Consider the following 15,267-nt stretch of genomic DNA (forward strand, 5'->3'; position numbering starts at 1 on the left):
GTTTTATTGTCACGTCCCAGATAGAACAATGACATTATTACTCGTGCAGCACCACAACAGACTATTTAATAATAGTACGCTGTAAACAATATAATAAACGAGAGAGGAAAAAATGTCCAGTGAGTTTCTACACACATACTCACAAATACACACATATATAGATCATATCTATTATATACACACACGCGCACACACACATGCACACATACGTACACACAAAAACAATAATAGTGCCTTGCTACAAGGGGAGGTTGTACAGACTTTGTTTTCTCTGGAACGCTAGAGGTTGAGGGGAGACCTGGTAGAAGTATATTTAGTTTAGTTTAAAGATGCAGCGCAGAAACAGGCCCTTCGGCCCACCGGGTCCACGCAGACCACGATCCCCGCACATTAACACTATCCTACACCCACGAGGGACAATTTTTACATTTACCAAGCCAATTAACCTACAAACCTGTACGTCTTTGGACGTACGTGGGAGGAAACCGAAAATCTCGGGGAAAACCCACGCAGGTCACGGGAGAAACGTTCACACTCCGTACAGACAGCCGCCCGTAGTCGGGATCGAATCCGGGTCTCCGGCGCTGCATTCGCTGTAATATTAAATTATGAAAGGGGTAGGCGGTCAGAACCCTCTACGCAGGATGGAAAAATCAAAGACTGGAGGGCATATCCTTAAGTTGAGAGGGGTGATGTTTAAAGGAGATGCATGGTGCACGGTTTTTGCACAGAGGGCGGTGAGTGCCTGGAACATGCTGCAGGGGATGGTGGTGGAGGCTGATATGATAGTGGTATTTGAGGCACAGGAGCCTGAAAACTGTAACGTCCAGGTTCAGGAACAGCTTCTTCCCTACAGCCATCAGGCTATTAAACACGACAACAAATAAGCTCTGAACTGCAACAGACTATTATTATTATTGCACTATATTTGTTATGTAGTGAGTATGTGTGCATGTGTACACACACACACACTGAACTTTTTTTCCCTTCTTCCGTTATGTAGTATGTTCACATATTCTGTTGTGCTGCAGCAAGTAAGAATTTCATTGTCCTATCTGGGGTACATGACAATAAAACACTCTAGACTCTTGATATGCAGGGAATGGAGTGATATGGATTATGTGCAAGGCAGATAAGAGATGTTCCCAGCATCATGTTCGGCCCAGACATTGGGTCCGGAGGGCCTATTATGTGCTGTTCTGTTCTATGAGTGCAGCACCAAAAATAGTCCAGAACCGCAACAACATCTCTGGCTTCTAGACATAAGGTTACGTTTAGGAGCGTTTCACAGCATTGGGCCTCCACTCGCTGGAGTTTAGAAGGATGAGGAGGCAACCTCATTGAAACTTACAGAATAGTGAAATGCATAGATAGAGTGTGTGTGAAATGAAAGGGCACCCTTTTAGAAAGGAGGTGAGGAGTTAATCTGTGGAATTCATTGCCGCAGAGTGCAGTGGAGGCCAAGTCAGTGGATATTTTTAAGGCAAAGATAGACAACTTCTTGATTAGAACTGATGTCAAGGATTATGTGGAGAAGGCAGGAAAATGGGATGTGGTGGCAGAGATCAGCCATGAGTGAATGGCGGAGTGGACTCGGTGGGCCTAATGGCCTAATTCTACTCCTATAGCTTGTGAATGGGCTACTTGGACCTGCAAGGTTGTTTCACCATTTGATAGGATCATGGCTGATCTGATTGCATCTTCATTCTGTCTATTTTCACCCGTTCACTGTACAATTGGCATCCCGTCTGCCATCCGACATATTCTGCTTACCTTTTCTGTTGTGCTGCTGCAAGTATAAATTTAATTGTTCTATCTGGGACATATGACAAAAAAAACACTCTTGCCTCTTGAAATATTCATTCTCTCCATCACCAGTGCACTGTGGTATATAGCAATTATAAAATGTACTGTTGTTATTTAGTGTCATTTAGAGTAAACCCCCTGTCCCACAGTACGAGGTAATTCAAGAGTTCTCCCGAGTTTTCCCTCCGTAGGAGTTTGTGGATGTCCCGTAGCGGCTCGTAATGCTAACGGTAGGTACTCGGGACATCAGGTATCTCGTGATGATTTATCATCCCTGCAAAAAATGTCCACGAATAAAAAAAAATACACGTGATGAAAAGCATTGTTACTTTTTATACCTACCGTTAGCATTACGAGCCGCTACAGGACATCCACAAACTCCTACGGACCCGCTACAGACATTCTCCGAGTTTGAATCAGGGGAAAACTCGGGAGAACTCTTGAATTACCTCGTACAGTGGGATAGGGGCTAGACAGCACGGAAACAGGTCCTTCGGCCCACTGACCACACCAACCAGCGACCTCAGCATATTAACATAATCCTACGCACACTAGGGACAATTTACAAGTTTACCGAAACCGTTTAACCTACAAACCTGTGCACCTTTGGAGTGTGGGAGGAAACCGAAGATCTCGGAGAAAACGCACGCAGTTCATGGGGAGAACGTACAAACTCCGTACAGACAGCACCCGTAGTCAGGATCGAACCCAAGTCTCTGGCGCTGTAAGGCAGCACCATCTACCGCTGCGCAACCGTGCTACCCACCATTCCCTGAGGCTAATGATCAGCCATGATCATATCGAATGGCGGTGCAGGCTCGAAGGGCCGAATGGCCTACTCCTGCACCTATTTTCTATGTTTCTAATCTGTGCCTTCCAAACCTTTGATCTCGGCCGTCAAGTAAGACAAAGAATAAAATACCTCGTGTGCTCACTGCGACTGGTATCCTCCAGGTATATTGGATCCTCCAGGTATATTGGATCCCTCCAGGTATATTGGATCCTCCAGGTATATTGGATCCTCCAGGTATATTGGATCCTCCAGGTATATTGGATCCTCCAGGTATATTGGATCCCTCCCACGTCCCAAAGATGTGTGACTTTGCACGTTAATTGGCCTCTGCAAACCTCCTCTTGTCATAGTCATAGACTCATACAGCGTGGAAATAGGCCCTCTGGCTCAACTTGCCCACACCGACCAACATGTCCCATCTATATCCCACTTGCCTGCATGTGGCCCATATCCCTCTAAATCTGTCCTATCCATGTACCTATACGCTTGTGTGCAGTGAGTGGTCGAGAAAGTGGGGTAACATAGAATTTGTGTGAACTGGTGATCGGTGTGGACTCGGTCGGCCAAAGGCCCTGTCTCCATGCTTTATCTCTAAGCTAAATAAAATATATCACTCTCGTGAATCATTGCAAGGTGTAAATCATGAAATTTCCTACCTAATACCCGAGGGACAAAAGAGTTCAAAGAGTTGGCTCCTCACCACTTTCACAAGATGCAATCAAAACTGGCCCTGCTAATTGAAAGGACAAAGGCTTCATTATTTGAGAGAAAACTCCTTACCTTTTCATTTTGAGGGGTGGCATCACTTCAACTGAGGAGAAATAATTCTAATGAAATGTGCATTTATTCTGCCCGTCATCGACTCTTTCCGTGGATGTAACAACTTGCATACATTTAGTGCTTTTAATGCAGTAAAATGCTTCAAGGTGCTTCACAGTAGTGTAATCAGGCAGGAATTGGCACGTATCCAATTTCTAATCATTCATTTCACCGCCCGCGTGCTGTGTTGTGCACCCTCTAAAAAAAAGAGAAACTGCAGTTAGTTGTAAAGCCCTCACGAAAACCACAGCCGCCAACAAAAAAACAAAGAGATGAAATGTTAACCTCACTTGGCCAGGAGTGGCTCCTGCTAAGGTTTAGTTACAAGATACAGCATGGAAACAACCTCTTCTACCCACCAAATACACACCAACCATCGATCACACTTTTTCCCCCACAAGTCCAAGAGTCTAAAGAAGGGTCTCGACCCGAAACGTCAACCATTCCTTCTCTCCAGAGATGCTGCCTGTCCCGCTGAGTTACACCGGCGTTTTGTGTCTTACCTTCCCACTAGTTCTATGTTGTCCTACTTTCGCATCCACTGTCCACTGTGTAGTAATCTTATATTGTCTTTCTGCTGACTGGCTAGCACACAACAAAAGCTTTTCACTGTACCTCAGTGCACGTGACAATAAACTGAACTAACTAACTAAAGGGAGGTGGGTGTATAGAACAAGCTGCCAGATGAGGTAGCTGAGGCATTTAAATCCCAACGTTTAAGAAACAGTTAGACAGGTACATGGATAGGACAGGCTTGGAGGGATATGGACCAAGCGCAGGCAGGTGGGACTAGTGTAGCTGGGACATGTTGGGCCGAAGAGCTTGTATCATTCTATGACTCCATGACTAAGACAAGGCGGCCACTAATGATGTTTGGCAACCGGGAGAGATCACGGAGGCCAAGACGGACCGAGCGCAAGTGTTCAGAAATACGATCACCAAGTCTACGCTTGGTCTCACCGATATATAGGAGCCCGCACCGAGAACACTGGATTCAGTAGATGAGGTTGGAGGAGGTGCAAGTAAACCTCTGCCTTCACCTGAAAGGACTGTCGGGGTCCCTGGATGGAATCGAGGGAGAAAGGTATAAGGACAGGTGTTGCATCTCCTGCGCTTGCAGGGTGAAGTCCCTGGGGAAGGAGTGGTTTGGGTGGGAAGGGATGAGTGAACCAGGGAGTTGCGGAGGGAATAACCTCCGCGTCAAACCGAAACAAGTGGAGCTACTGTGTTTCCATTTATAGCAAATTATAGAAACCATCATATGTTTAGTGTGCAAAGTACCATACTAATGTCGGACACATCTCTTTCTCAGGTTATGGAAGGGTTCTGTTCCTGAGAATTCAGTTCAGTTTAGTTTATTGTCACGTGTACCAATGTACAGCGAAAAGCTTTTTGGTGTGTGCTAACCAGTCAGCAGAAAGACAATACATGATTACAATTTTCAGTGTATAGATACATGTTAAGGGAATAATACATAGTGCAAGGTAAAGCCAGAAAAGTCCGATCAAGGATAGTCCGAGGGTCACCAAAGAGGTAGATAGTAGTTCAGCACTGCTCTCTGGTTGTGGTAGGATGGTTCAGTTGCCTGATAACAGCAGGGAAGAAACTGTCCCAGATTGTGGTGGTGTGAGTTTTCACACTTCTATGCCTTTTACCTGATGGAAGAGGGAGTGGCCAAGGTGCGACTCGTCCTTGATAATGCTGCTGGCCTTGCCGAGGCAGCGTGAGGTATAAATGGAGTCAATAGAAGGGAGGCTGGTTTGTGTGATGGTCTGGGCTGCGTCCACAATTCGCTGCAAATTCTTACAGTCCTGGATGCAGCTGTTCCCAAACCAATTGTTCGTATCCCTAACATGCCCACAAGTCAGACATGCAGCCCAGAACAGAGTTCCCATAGGATGCCTGCGGTGTTACCTTGTCCCATAGGAATAAGTAATCGGGAGATGCATTTATAAATTCAGTTTTGCCATTCTTATTAATAACGTTCGTCCGAGCCTGTCTCTAGCTAAGAATGACACCCTAGGTTTTTACTGCAGTCAAGGTTTGCAAAGCAATTGAAGACAGACACAAAATGCTGGAGCAACTCAGCAGCACAGGCAACACTTCTGGATAGGAGGAATTGGTGACGTTATGGTTTGAGACCCTTCTTCAGTCTTGACCCGAAACATCCCCCATTCCTTCTCGCCAGAGATGCTGCCTGTCCTGCTGAGTTATTCCAGCATTTTGTGTCTATCTTTGGTGTAAACCAGCATCTGCTGTTCCTTTCGACACTTTTAAATGCAATTGCTGGTTGTACAGAGGACACCGCTGCTGGTCCAGATGGGTGGGGTGTCCAGATAGGATTTGCAAAATGGACATTGACATGTTAACGAGAAGCTAGTGTTCCTGGGTTTGATGTGGCAAAATTGCACTTTGTGCCAAGAACAGTCACCTAATTTAGCCTCACAGCAGCAGGCAAAGCTGCAAAGCCATCTCCATCAGGTGGCCAGTAGCGCCATCTCCATCAGGTGGCCTGGAGAGCCATCTCCATCTGGGGGCCCACGGAGCCATTACCTTCAGGGGGCCCACAGAGCCATCTCCATCAGGGGGCCGGGAGAGCCATCTCCATCAGGGGGCCAGTAGAGCCATCTCCATCTGGGGGCCCACGGAGCCATTACCTTCAGGGGGCCCACAGAGCCATCTCCATCAGGGGGCCAGTAGAGCCATCTCCATCAGGGGGGCCACAGAGCCATCTCCGTCAGGGGACCATGGAGCTGTCTCCATCAGGGGTCACTGGAGACATCTCCATCAGGGGGTCATAAGGGATAGAAGTATAATTTGACAATTCGGCCCATCAAGTCTACTATGCCATTTAATCATGGCTGACCTATGTCTCCCTCCAAACTCCATTCTCCTGCCTTCATCCCATAACCTCTGATACCTGCACTAATCTCCCTGGTAGACATAAATGCTGGAGAAACTCAGCGGGTGCAGCAGCATCTGTGGAGCGAAGGAAATGGGCAACGTTTCGGGCCGAAACTCTTCTGATTGATGACTAATCACTCAGTAATCACTAATGACTCAGTACTAATCTCCCTGCCGGGAGAGACATCTCCGTCAGGGAGCCCATAGAGCCAAACGTTTGTCCCAACGTACAGGCTGCTTGTAAAGTGGGAACGCCTTATCCACGCTAATGGAGAGAGCTGGGGCGAAACACAGGCAGTATATCGCGACAGTGAAGTCAATTGCTCATTTGAAACACAAGGCATCCGTTGAATCATTCAGGGGAAAAAAAACATCTCGTATAAACCTTTCTGGTTGCAGGGTGTAATAAATGTGGAAAGCTTTTTGAAGAGCAGTGTTTATTTTGTCCCCAAATAAACAGGGAATTTGCTTGCTTGCTTTTTTTCATAGAATGCCTTCAACCACCCCAGGACACACTAAAGAGGAGCAAAGGCGATTGAATTACTTTGTGAAGTGTAATCACAATTTACTGCAGCCAAATGCGGCAGCCAAATTGCACATAGCATGGTCCCATAAGCAGCGCTGTAAGAAATGACGATGCAATCTATTTCAATGGTATTCAAGGGGAGTAGATCAGCAATGCCAGCACCCTCCTGCTGTTGTTCAGATATTGTGGTACCAAGGGATCTTTTGCATCCTCAGTCACAGAGATACAGCAATGAAACAGGCCCCTTCGGCCCATTGAGTCTGTCAATCACCACTTACACTAATCCTGCCGTGCTGGGCAGTCACGGTGGGGCAGCGGTAGAGTTGCTGCCTCACAGCGCTTGCAGCATCAGACACCTGGGTTCGATCCTGACAGCGGGTGCTGTCTGTGCGGAGTTTGTACATCGTCCCCATGACCACGTGGATTTTGTCCGAGATCTTCGGTTTGTTCCCACACTCCACAGACGTACAGCTTTGTAGGTTACTTGGCTTGGTGTAAGTATAAATTGTCCCCAGTGTGGGTAGGATCGTGTTAATGTGCGGGGATCGCTGGTCGGTGCGGACTCGGTGGGCCGAAGGAGACAGTTTCCACGCTGTATCTCTGAACTGTGATGGAGTAGGGCGGAGTAGGCTTGGTGGGCCGAATGGCCTAATTCTGCTCCTATCACTTATGATTTTATAATCACGATGATCCTTCCGTTCCCTGCATATCCATGTGCCTGGCTAAAAGCTTCTTAAACGCCACTATCGCGTCTGTCGATTATGAACATGGACTCTCAGCACTTTGCTGAAGTATTCAGGTTATTATCTGTTTTTGTAACAAGTCTTGACTCTCTCTTTATTTTGGGTTTCCTTTTCCTCAGGAATTCAGGAAATTAACAAAGAAGGAAGAGCGGCCAATGCTCATGATGTTCTATGCTCCATGTAAGTTACCTTATGTGTATCCATCCATGTCCTAAACCTGTCGGTTGTATTGAATGCGTGCACTCTATGTACGGGCCCCACAACTGGGCAAGCGAGGGATTGATCTGTGGCCACAGACGCCACCGGGTCTGCTGAATAATGAACTTGAACAACATTCTTAAAAATCCACAAGAGCTGCAAGGATTGTAGAGAGGTGTAGACGCAGATTAGCCACCGCTGAACTCTCACATTGACAGAGTCTCAAGCAAGCACTTGCTTCTCAAGGCAGAAGAGGCCGCACGCCAGGTTTGGTAAATGGGGTTACAGTACCGAGGGAGAGTGGAAATCTTTTGTTGCCTGCTATCCAGTCAGCGGGAAGACAATACATGATTACAATCTATCCATTTACAGTGTACATGATAAGGGGATGACGTTTAGTGCAAGGTAAAGCCAGTAAAGTCCGAACAAGGATAGACTGAGGGTCATCAATGTAGACATAAGTCAGCCACAACTGAACTCTCAGATGTCTAGAGCTTCGAGCAAGCACTTGAATCTCAAGGCAGATAGGGCTACACGCCATGTTCGGTAAATGTTTTTCATATAGATGGGTATTTGAGGTCAGCATGGACAGAGTGGGCCGAAGGGCCTGTTTATGTGCTGCATGACTCTATGATGGGTGGGTGGGTAGATAGATAGATAGATAGATAGATAGATAGATAGATAGATAGATAGATAGATAGATAGATAGATAGATAGATAGATAGATAGATAGATAGATAGATAGATAGATAGATAGATAGATAGATAGATAGATAGATAGATAGATAGATAGATAGATAGATAGATAGATAGATAGATAAATATTTTTACATAGTACATAACGAGAGAAAAAAAGTTCATGCTCAATAAACATACTCATATTGTGCAATAGTAATAATTGTCTGTTGTAGTTCAGAGCTTATTTGTTGTTGTGTTTAATAGCCTGATGGCTGAAGGGAAGAAGCTGTTCCTGAACCTGGACGTTACAGTTTTCAGGCTCCTGTACCTTCTTCCTGATGGCAATGGTGAAATGAGTGTGTGGCCAGATTGGTGTGGGTCTCTGATGAGGCGGCGACTTTTATCGATCCCTTTGATGGTGGGGAGGTCAGAGCCGGTGATGGACTGGGCAGTGGTCACAACTTTCTGCAGTCTTTTCCGCTCCTGGACGTTCAAGTTGCCGAACCAGGCCATGAGGCAACCAGTCAGTATGCTCTCTACTGTACACCTCTACAGAGCAGGCTTTTCGGCCCACCAAGACCATGCCAACATCTCTGGAGAACATGGATAGGTGACGTTTCGAGTCAGTACTCAACTATTGGTCGCCCATTCACACAGGTTATCCCACTTTCCCATCCGCTCCCTGCACACTAGAGGGCAATTTACAGAGGCCAATTAACCTACAAACCCGCATCTTTGAGATGTGGGAGGAAATCAGGGCCCTGGAAACAAACCACTCGGTCACAGGGAGAACGTGCAAACTCCACACCGCCAGCACACCAAGGTCAGGATCGAACCTGGGCCTCTGCCGCTGTAGGGCGTGTTGAAACTACAGATGCTGGCTTATACCGAAGATAGACTGGAGTTCTGGAGCAACACAGTGGGTCAGGCAAAATTTCTGGAGAAAAAACAATGTGTGACGTTTCGGATCGGGACTGAAAAAGGGTCCCAACCCGAAATGTCGCCCATCTCTTTTCTCCAGAGATTCTGCCTGACCCACTGAGTTACTGAGCAAGTGAGGGATTGATCATTGCCACAGGACACGGGGTTTGCTAAATAATTAACTGGAACCACTTACTGTCAAAAAACATCTTTAAAAATTCACAAGAGCAGCAAAGATTGCAGAGAGGTGTGGACGAAGGTTAGATACACTATCAATGTGAGAGTTCAGCTGTATCAAGCAAGCACTCGAATCTCAAGGCAGAACACACCATGTGTCTATCTTAGCTCAACCAGCCGTGCCACCGAGCCGCTTAGAAAACCCGCTTGAGGAACTAAATTGTGGACGCAGCCCAGACCGTCACACAAACCAACCTCCCTTCCATTGACTCCATTTGCACCTCACGTTGCCTTGGCAAGGCCAGCAGCATCATCAAGGACAAGTCGCACCCTGGCCACTCCTTCTCCCCAGGTATAGAAGTGTGAAAATTCACACCTCCAGATTCAGGGACAGTTTCTTCCAAGCCGTTATCAGGCAACTGAATCATCCTCCCATAACCAAAGAGCAGTGCTGAACTCCCATCTACCTCATTGGTGACCCTCGGACGATCCTTGATCGGACTTGACTGGCTTTACCTTGCACTAAATGTTATTCCCTTATCGAGTATCTGTACACTGTAAATGGCTCGATGGTAATCATGTATTGTCTTTCTGCTGACTGGATAGCACGCAACAAAAGCTTTTCACTGTACCTCGGTACACGTGACAGTAAACTAAACTAAATCTACTTGAGTGTGGCCATGATAGTCAAAGTATGGTGTCATAAGTGCTAGGTGTAGTATTAGGCCATTTGGCCCATCAAATCTACTCCATCATTCAATCATAGAAACATAGCAAATAGGTGCAGGAGTAGGCCATTCGGCCCTTCGAGCCTGCACCGCCATTCAATATGATCATGGCTGATCATCCAACTCAGTATCCTGTACAAATAGATAGATCATGGCTGATCTATCTCTCCCTCCTAACCCCATTCCCCTGTCTTCTCCCCATAACCCCTCACACTCGTACTAATCAAGAATCTATCAATCTCTGCCTTAAACGTATACACTGACTTGGCCTCCAAAGCCTTCTGTGGTAAAGAATTCCACAGATTCACCAACGTTGAATAAAGGATGGGCACATGGCCACGTCCCTGGCGTTAGGCAAAGGGTGGTGGTGCAGAAACCTCCCTCCCTGCGAAACGTGAATCCCCAGCCGAGAGCAGGAGTGAGAAAGGAGATTGTTGGAATAGTCGGATGAAGAGAGACGCTCCTTGCTATTCTCGCAGCGTTTGCACCATTTTCTCAGTTGCAACCCCTGATGATTATGTAGCAGCAAGATTCCTCTCGGCCTTCTGTTGCTCAGTCAGTGTTTGTTGCTTTGTGGCTTATTGTCATATTGGAACAGCTGTCGGTTCTTTTGTGTGTGTGTGTGCTTATTGTTCTTAAAGCTGAAATAACCTGCTTAGCCCTTATGTTTATTGTATAAGTACTGCCAAGATTTGAAGTACTGGAATTGGGAAATGACAATAATTCTTTGACGTGGGGTTGTACAGCTTCCTCGCGGTCTTTCTTGCTCCTCCCTGTTTACGGAAAGAGCCCACACGATATGATTGAGTTTTTTTTTGATGATTTGACCAAAGAGGTTGATGAGGGCAGAGCTGTAGAGGGTCTACACCAAATGACAGCTGAGGTTTGGAACCTTTGGTTTACTTTAGAGATACAGATCGGAAACCGGCCCACCGAGTCCGCGCCGACCAGCGATCCCCGCACATTAAAGGGCCTGTCCTACTTTCACGACCTAATTCACAACCTTTTTTACTCGTGGACATTTTTAATCAGGCTAGAAAAATGCCGCGAGCTACTTGATGCCACGAGTACCTATGACTAGCATCACGACCTGCTACGACCTACCTACGACCTCATACGACCCCATTTCACTGGCACTTTATGTGCAATGTGACGAATAAACCCGTATTGTATTGTATTGTGACGTCCATGCTGCGAGTATGAGTCGAGGGCAAACTCGGCAGAGGTCGTGAATTAGGTTGTGAAAGTGGGACAGGCCCATTACACTACCCTACGCACACTAGGGACAATTTACATTTATACCAAACCAATTAACCTACAAACCTGTACGTCTTTGGAATGTGGGAGGGAACCGAAGATCCACGCAGGTCACGGGGAGAACGGAGAAACCCCACGCAGGTCAAGGGGAGAACGTACAAACTCCGTATAGGCAACACCTGAGACAGGTTCGAGCCGGGGTCACTGGTGCTGTGAGCAGCAACTCTACCACTGCGCCACCGTGCCGCTCCAATTTGTATTCCTCTTGCACCCAAAATTTAAACAGATTGCAACACGTAATGGATTAGCAAGTCGCTCATATCTCACTGCTAGTTTAATGCAGCACTCCATGTTGATCGAGTGAACATCACTGACTGAAACGAACAACGGGACAAATGCTCCAGACGCTTTCCAATAAAAGCAGGAGGTTGGAACTGCACAAAGATAAATAGCATCTGACGACTAAAGAGGTTAACATTTCCAGGCTTGGCTCTCGATCATCGCTAACAGGCTGTTGGTTGACTGTGCCCTGTTGCTGAGTGAGGGTGGGATGGGGATTTATACTCCGCATGATGTGGTAAATCATTGCAAGTTCAACTCCACCGGTGACGTTTGCTTCCCGGGGAAAAATACTCAACTTTGCTGATCGCATCGTATCCGGAGCACAAGACTTAACCCTGAGAGAGAGTCCACAGAACGACAGAAAGACCAAAACAAATATAGGATATCTACACGAAATATTGCAGCTTCTGCAGAGCAAAGCAAATTGAATGCGTCATCGAGAATTATAGTGCAGGACGACTGGCAATTTTGGCGTATGGGTGGTAGATATCGATCGATGTATGTTTTGAGAAGGGAGTACTGAAAAGAGTTGTGCTGATAATTAAAGACTGAGAGACTGAGAATTTCTCGCCTTTTAACCATGGGTAGATAAGAGTGCGTAAAATGTCGGTGTCAAGATGAAAAGGCAAAAGGAACTGTAAAACGGTGAATATAATACAAGACCTTGTTCGGAAGGAATAATAGATCCCTGGGAAGGCAACGGTCTAAACTAAAATGATATGTCATTTCACCAATAAAAGATTGTGAAAAATATTAAATTGGGATTTTTTTTTTAAAAGGGTTTGAAGATAATTGAGGGGAGGAATTTAGCAGAGTTTTTCAAAATTACAGGTTAGGAAATCATAACTCTTCAGCCTTTTGAACGGGGATCTAGGTGAGGTGACCTGCAACATGGAAGGCTATGGTGTCCATTGTGCCTGCGGCAACACGTTGATGGACATCTCAGTCCATCCACCTACTCCATATCTCGAAGGATTTCAATGATTCTTTCAATTGTGTGTTTTTTTTTAAGTTCCCTCTGACTCCCTCTGCAATCGTTTTTTTGTTTTTGTTTGAGGGATACAGCACAGAAGCTGGCACTTTGGCCCACCGAGTCAATGCTAACCTTCAACCAACACATGTACACGAATCCTGCACTTGTCCAATCCTACTTTATTATAGACAATAGACAATAGGTGCAGGAGTAGGCCATTCGGGCCTTCGAGCCAGTACCGCCATTCAATGTGATCATGGCTGATCATCCACAATCAGTACCCCGTTCCTGCCTTCTCCCCATACCCCCTGACTCCGCTATTTTTAAGAGCCATATCTAGCTCTCTCCTGAAAGCATCCGGAGAACCGGCCTCCACCACCCTCTAAGGCAGAGAATTCCACAGACTCACCACTCTCTGTGAGGAAAAGTGTTTCCTCGTCTCCATTCTAAATGGCTTACTCCTTATTCTTAAACTGTGGCCCCTGGTTTTGGACTCCCCCAACATCGGGAACATGTTCCTGCCTCTAGCGTGTCCAAACCCTTAACAATCTTATATGTTTCAATGAGATCCCCTCTCATTCTTCTAAACTCCAGAGTGTACAAGCCCAGCTGCTCCATTCTCTCAGCATATGACAGTCCCGCCATCCGGGGAATGAACCTTGTAAACCTACGCTGCACTCCCTCAATAGCACGAATGTCCTTCCTCAAATTAGGGGACCAAAACTGCACACAATACTCCAGGTGTGGTCTCACTAGGGCTCTGTACAACTGCAGAAGGACCTCTTTGCTCCTATATTCGATTCCTCTTATTATAAAGGCCAACATGCCATTCACTTTCTTCACTTCCTGCTGTACCTGCATGCTAACTTTCATAGACTGATGAACAAGGACCCCCAGATCCTGTTGTACTTCCCCTATTCTGCCCATATTGTCATCAATTCCATTCTCAACCTTCCCTGAAGGTTCAACCACTCACCCGCACACCAGCACAGACACTAACCTACCGATGCCAATTAACCCACCAACCTGCACGTCTTTGGGATGCGGTAGGAAACCGCAGCACCCAGAGCAAGCACAGGGGACACATGCAAACTCCACACAGACAGCGCCCGAGCTCAGGATTGAACCCACCGTTCTTAGCGCCATGAGCCAGCGGCTCTACAAGCTTCCCCTGTCGTCTTGGAATGTATTTCTCATTTCCTCACCAATTACTGTTAGTTTTGTGCCCTCGGGCTACCGATACACCTGTCAGTGCACTCTCCGTCCCTGCAACTCCATGCTGCCAGTCCCACTGAGTTACCCCAGCACTTTGTTCATCAGGTCAGAAGTTATAGGAGAAGAATTAGGCCATTCAGCCCATCAAGTCTACTCCGCCATTCAATCATGGCTGATCTATCTTTCTCTCTCAACCCCATTCTCCTGCCTTCTCCCCATAACCCCTGACACCCGTACTAATCAAGAATCTGTCAATCTGCGTCTTAAAAATATCCAATTCAGTCTGAAGAAGGGTCTCGACCCGAAACGTCGCCCATTCCTTCTCTCCATAGATGCTGCCTCACCCGCTGAGTTACTCCAGCATTTTGTGTCTATCTTAAAAATACCCATTGACTTGGCCTCCACAGCCATCTGTGACAATGAATTCCACAGATTCACCACCCACTGACGAAAGAAATTCCTCCTCATCTCCTTTCTCAAAAGGTACGTCCTTTTATTCTGAGTCTATGGCCTCTGGTCCTAGACTTTCCCACTAGTGGAAACATCCTCTCCACATCCTTTCTGTCTATCTTCAACGCAAACCATCTTCTGCAGTTCCTTTCTACACTAAACATTTTGAGTGTCTGATTTAAGTATTCTTTTAATCATCTCTGCACTAAGTCAAAAGGCTTTTTTTATTTTACCTCCCCCCCATCATCCCTTGGTTAAAGTTGCATTGTTCATATAAATTTCATTTTTAGTTTAGTTTAGAGATACAGCACGGAAACAGGCCCTTCAGCCCACCAGGTCCACACCGACCATCGATCCCCGCACACTTACACTATCCTACACACACTAGGGACAGTTTTTTTTTTTTACATTTACACAAAGGCTATTAGTCTACAAACCTGTACATCTTTCGAGTGTGGCAGGAAATCGAAGATCTCGGAGAAAGCCCACGCAGGTCACGAGGTGAACGTATAACCTCCGTACAGACAAGCACCCGTAGTCAGGATAGAACCCGGGTCTCTGGCGCTGTAAGGCAGTAGCTCTACCCTCTGCGCCACCGTGTCGCCCCCCCCCTATCTGGAAAAAAAAAGATAATCAAGAGGGATCTGGGAAAACATATTAGAAGGAATAGATTCAGAAGATGAACTGGCGCTCATTGTGCTGTGATGTCTTTGGAGTTACATCTGGTTAAATTATAT

At 46.4% G+C, this 15,267-nt stretch overlaps 1 protein-coding gene across 2 annotated transcripts in view; it reads left to right on the plus strand.

Annotated features, from left to right (window-relative positions):
* Positions 1-15,267, plus strand: part of pdia5 (protein disulfide isomerase family A member 5) — a 159,428-nt gene that overhangs the window by 47,188 nt on the left and 96,973 nt on the right. For both annotated transcript variants that reach the window (XM_033024867.1, XM_033024866.1), the window contains one exon: positions 7,711-7,771. In XM_033024867.1, coding sequence (XP_032880758.1) covers positions 7,711-7,771 — 61 coding nt within the window. The remainder of the gene's footprint in view (positions 1-7,710; positions 7,772-15,267) is intronic.

The sequence above is a fragment of the Amblyraja radiata genome, chromosome 7, assembly GCF_010909765.2.
Source record: "Amblyraja radiata isolate CabotCenter1 chromosome 7, sAmbRad1.1.pri, whole genome shotgun sequence".
Lineage (NCBI taxonomy): Eukaryota > Metazoa > Chordata > Chondrichthyes > Rajiformes > Rajidae > Amblyraja > Amblyraja radiata.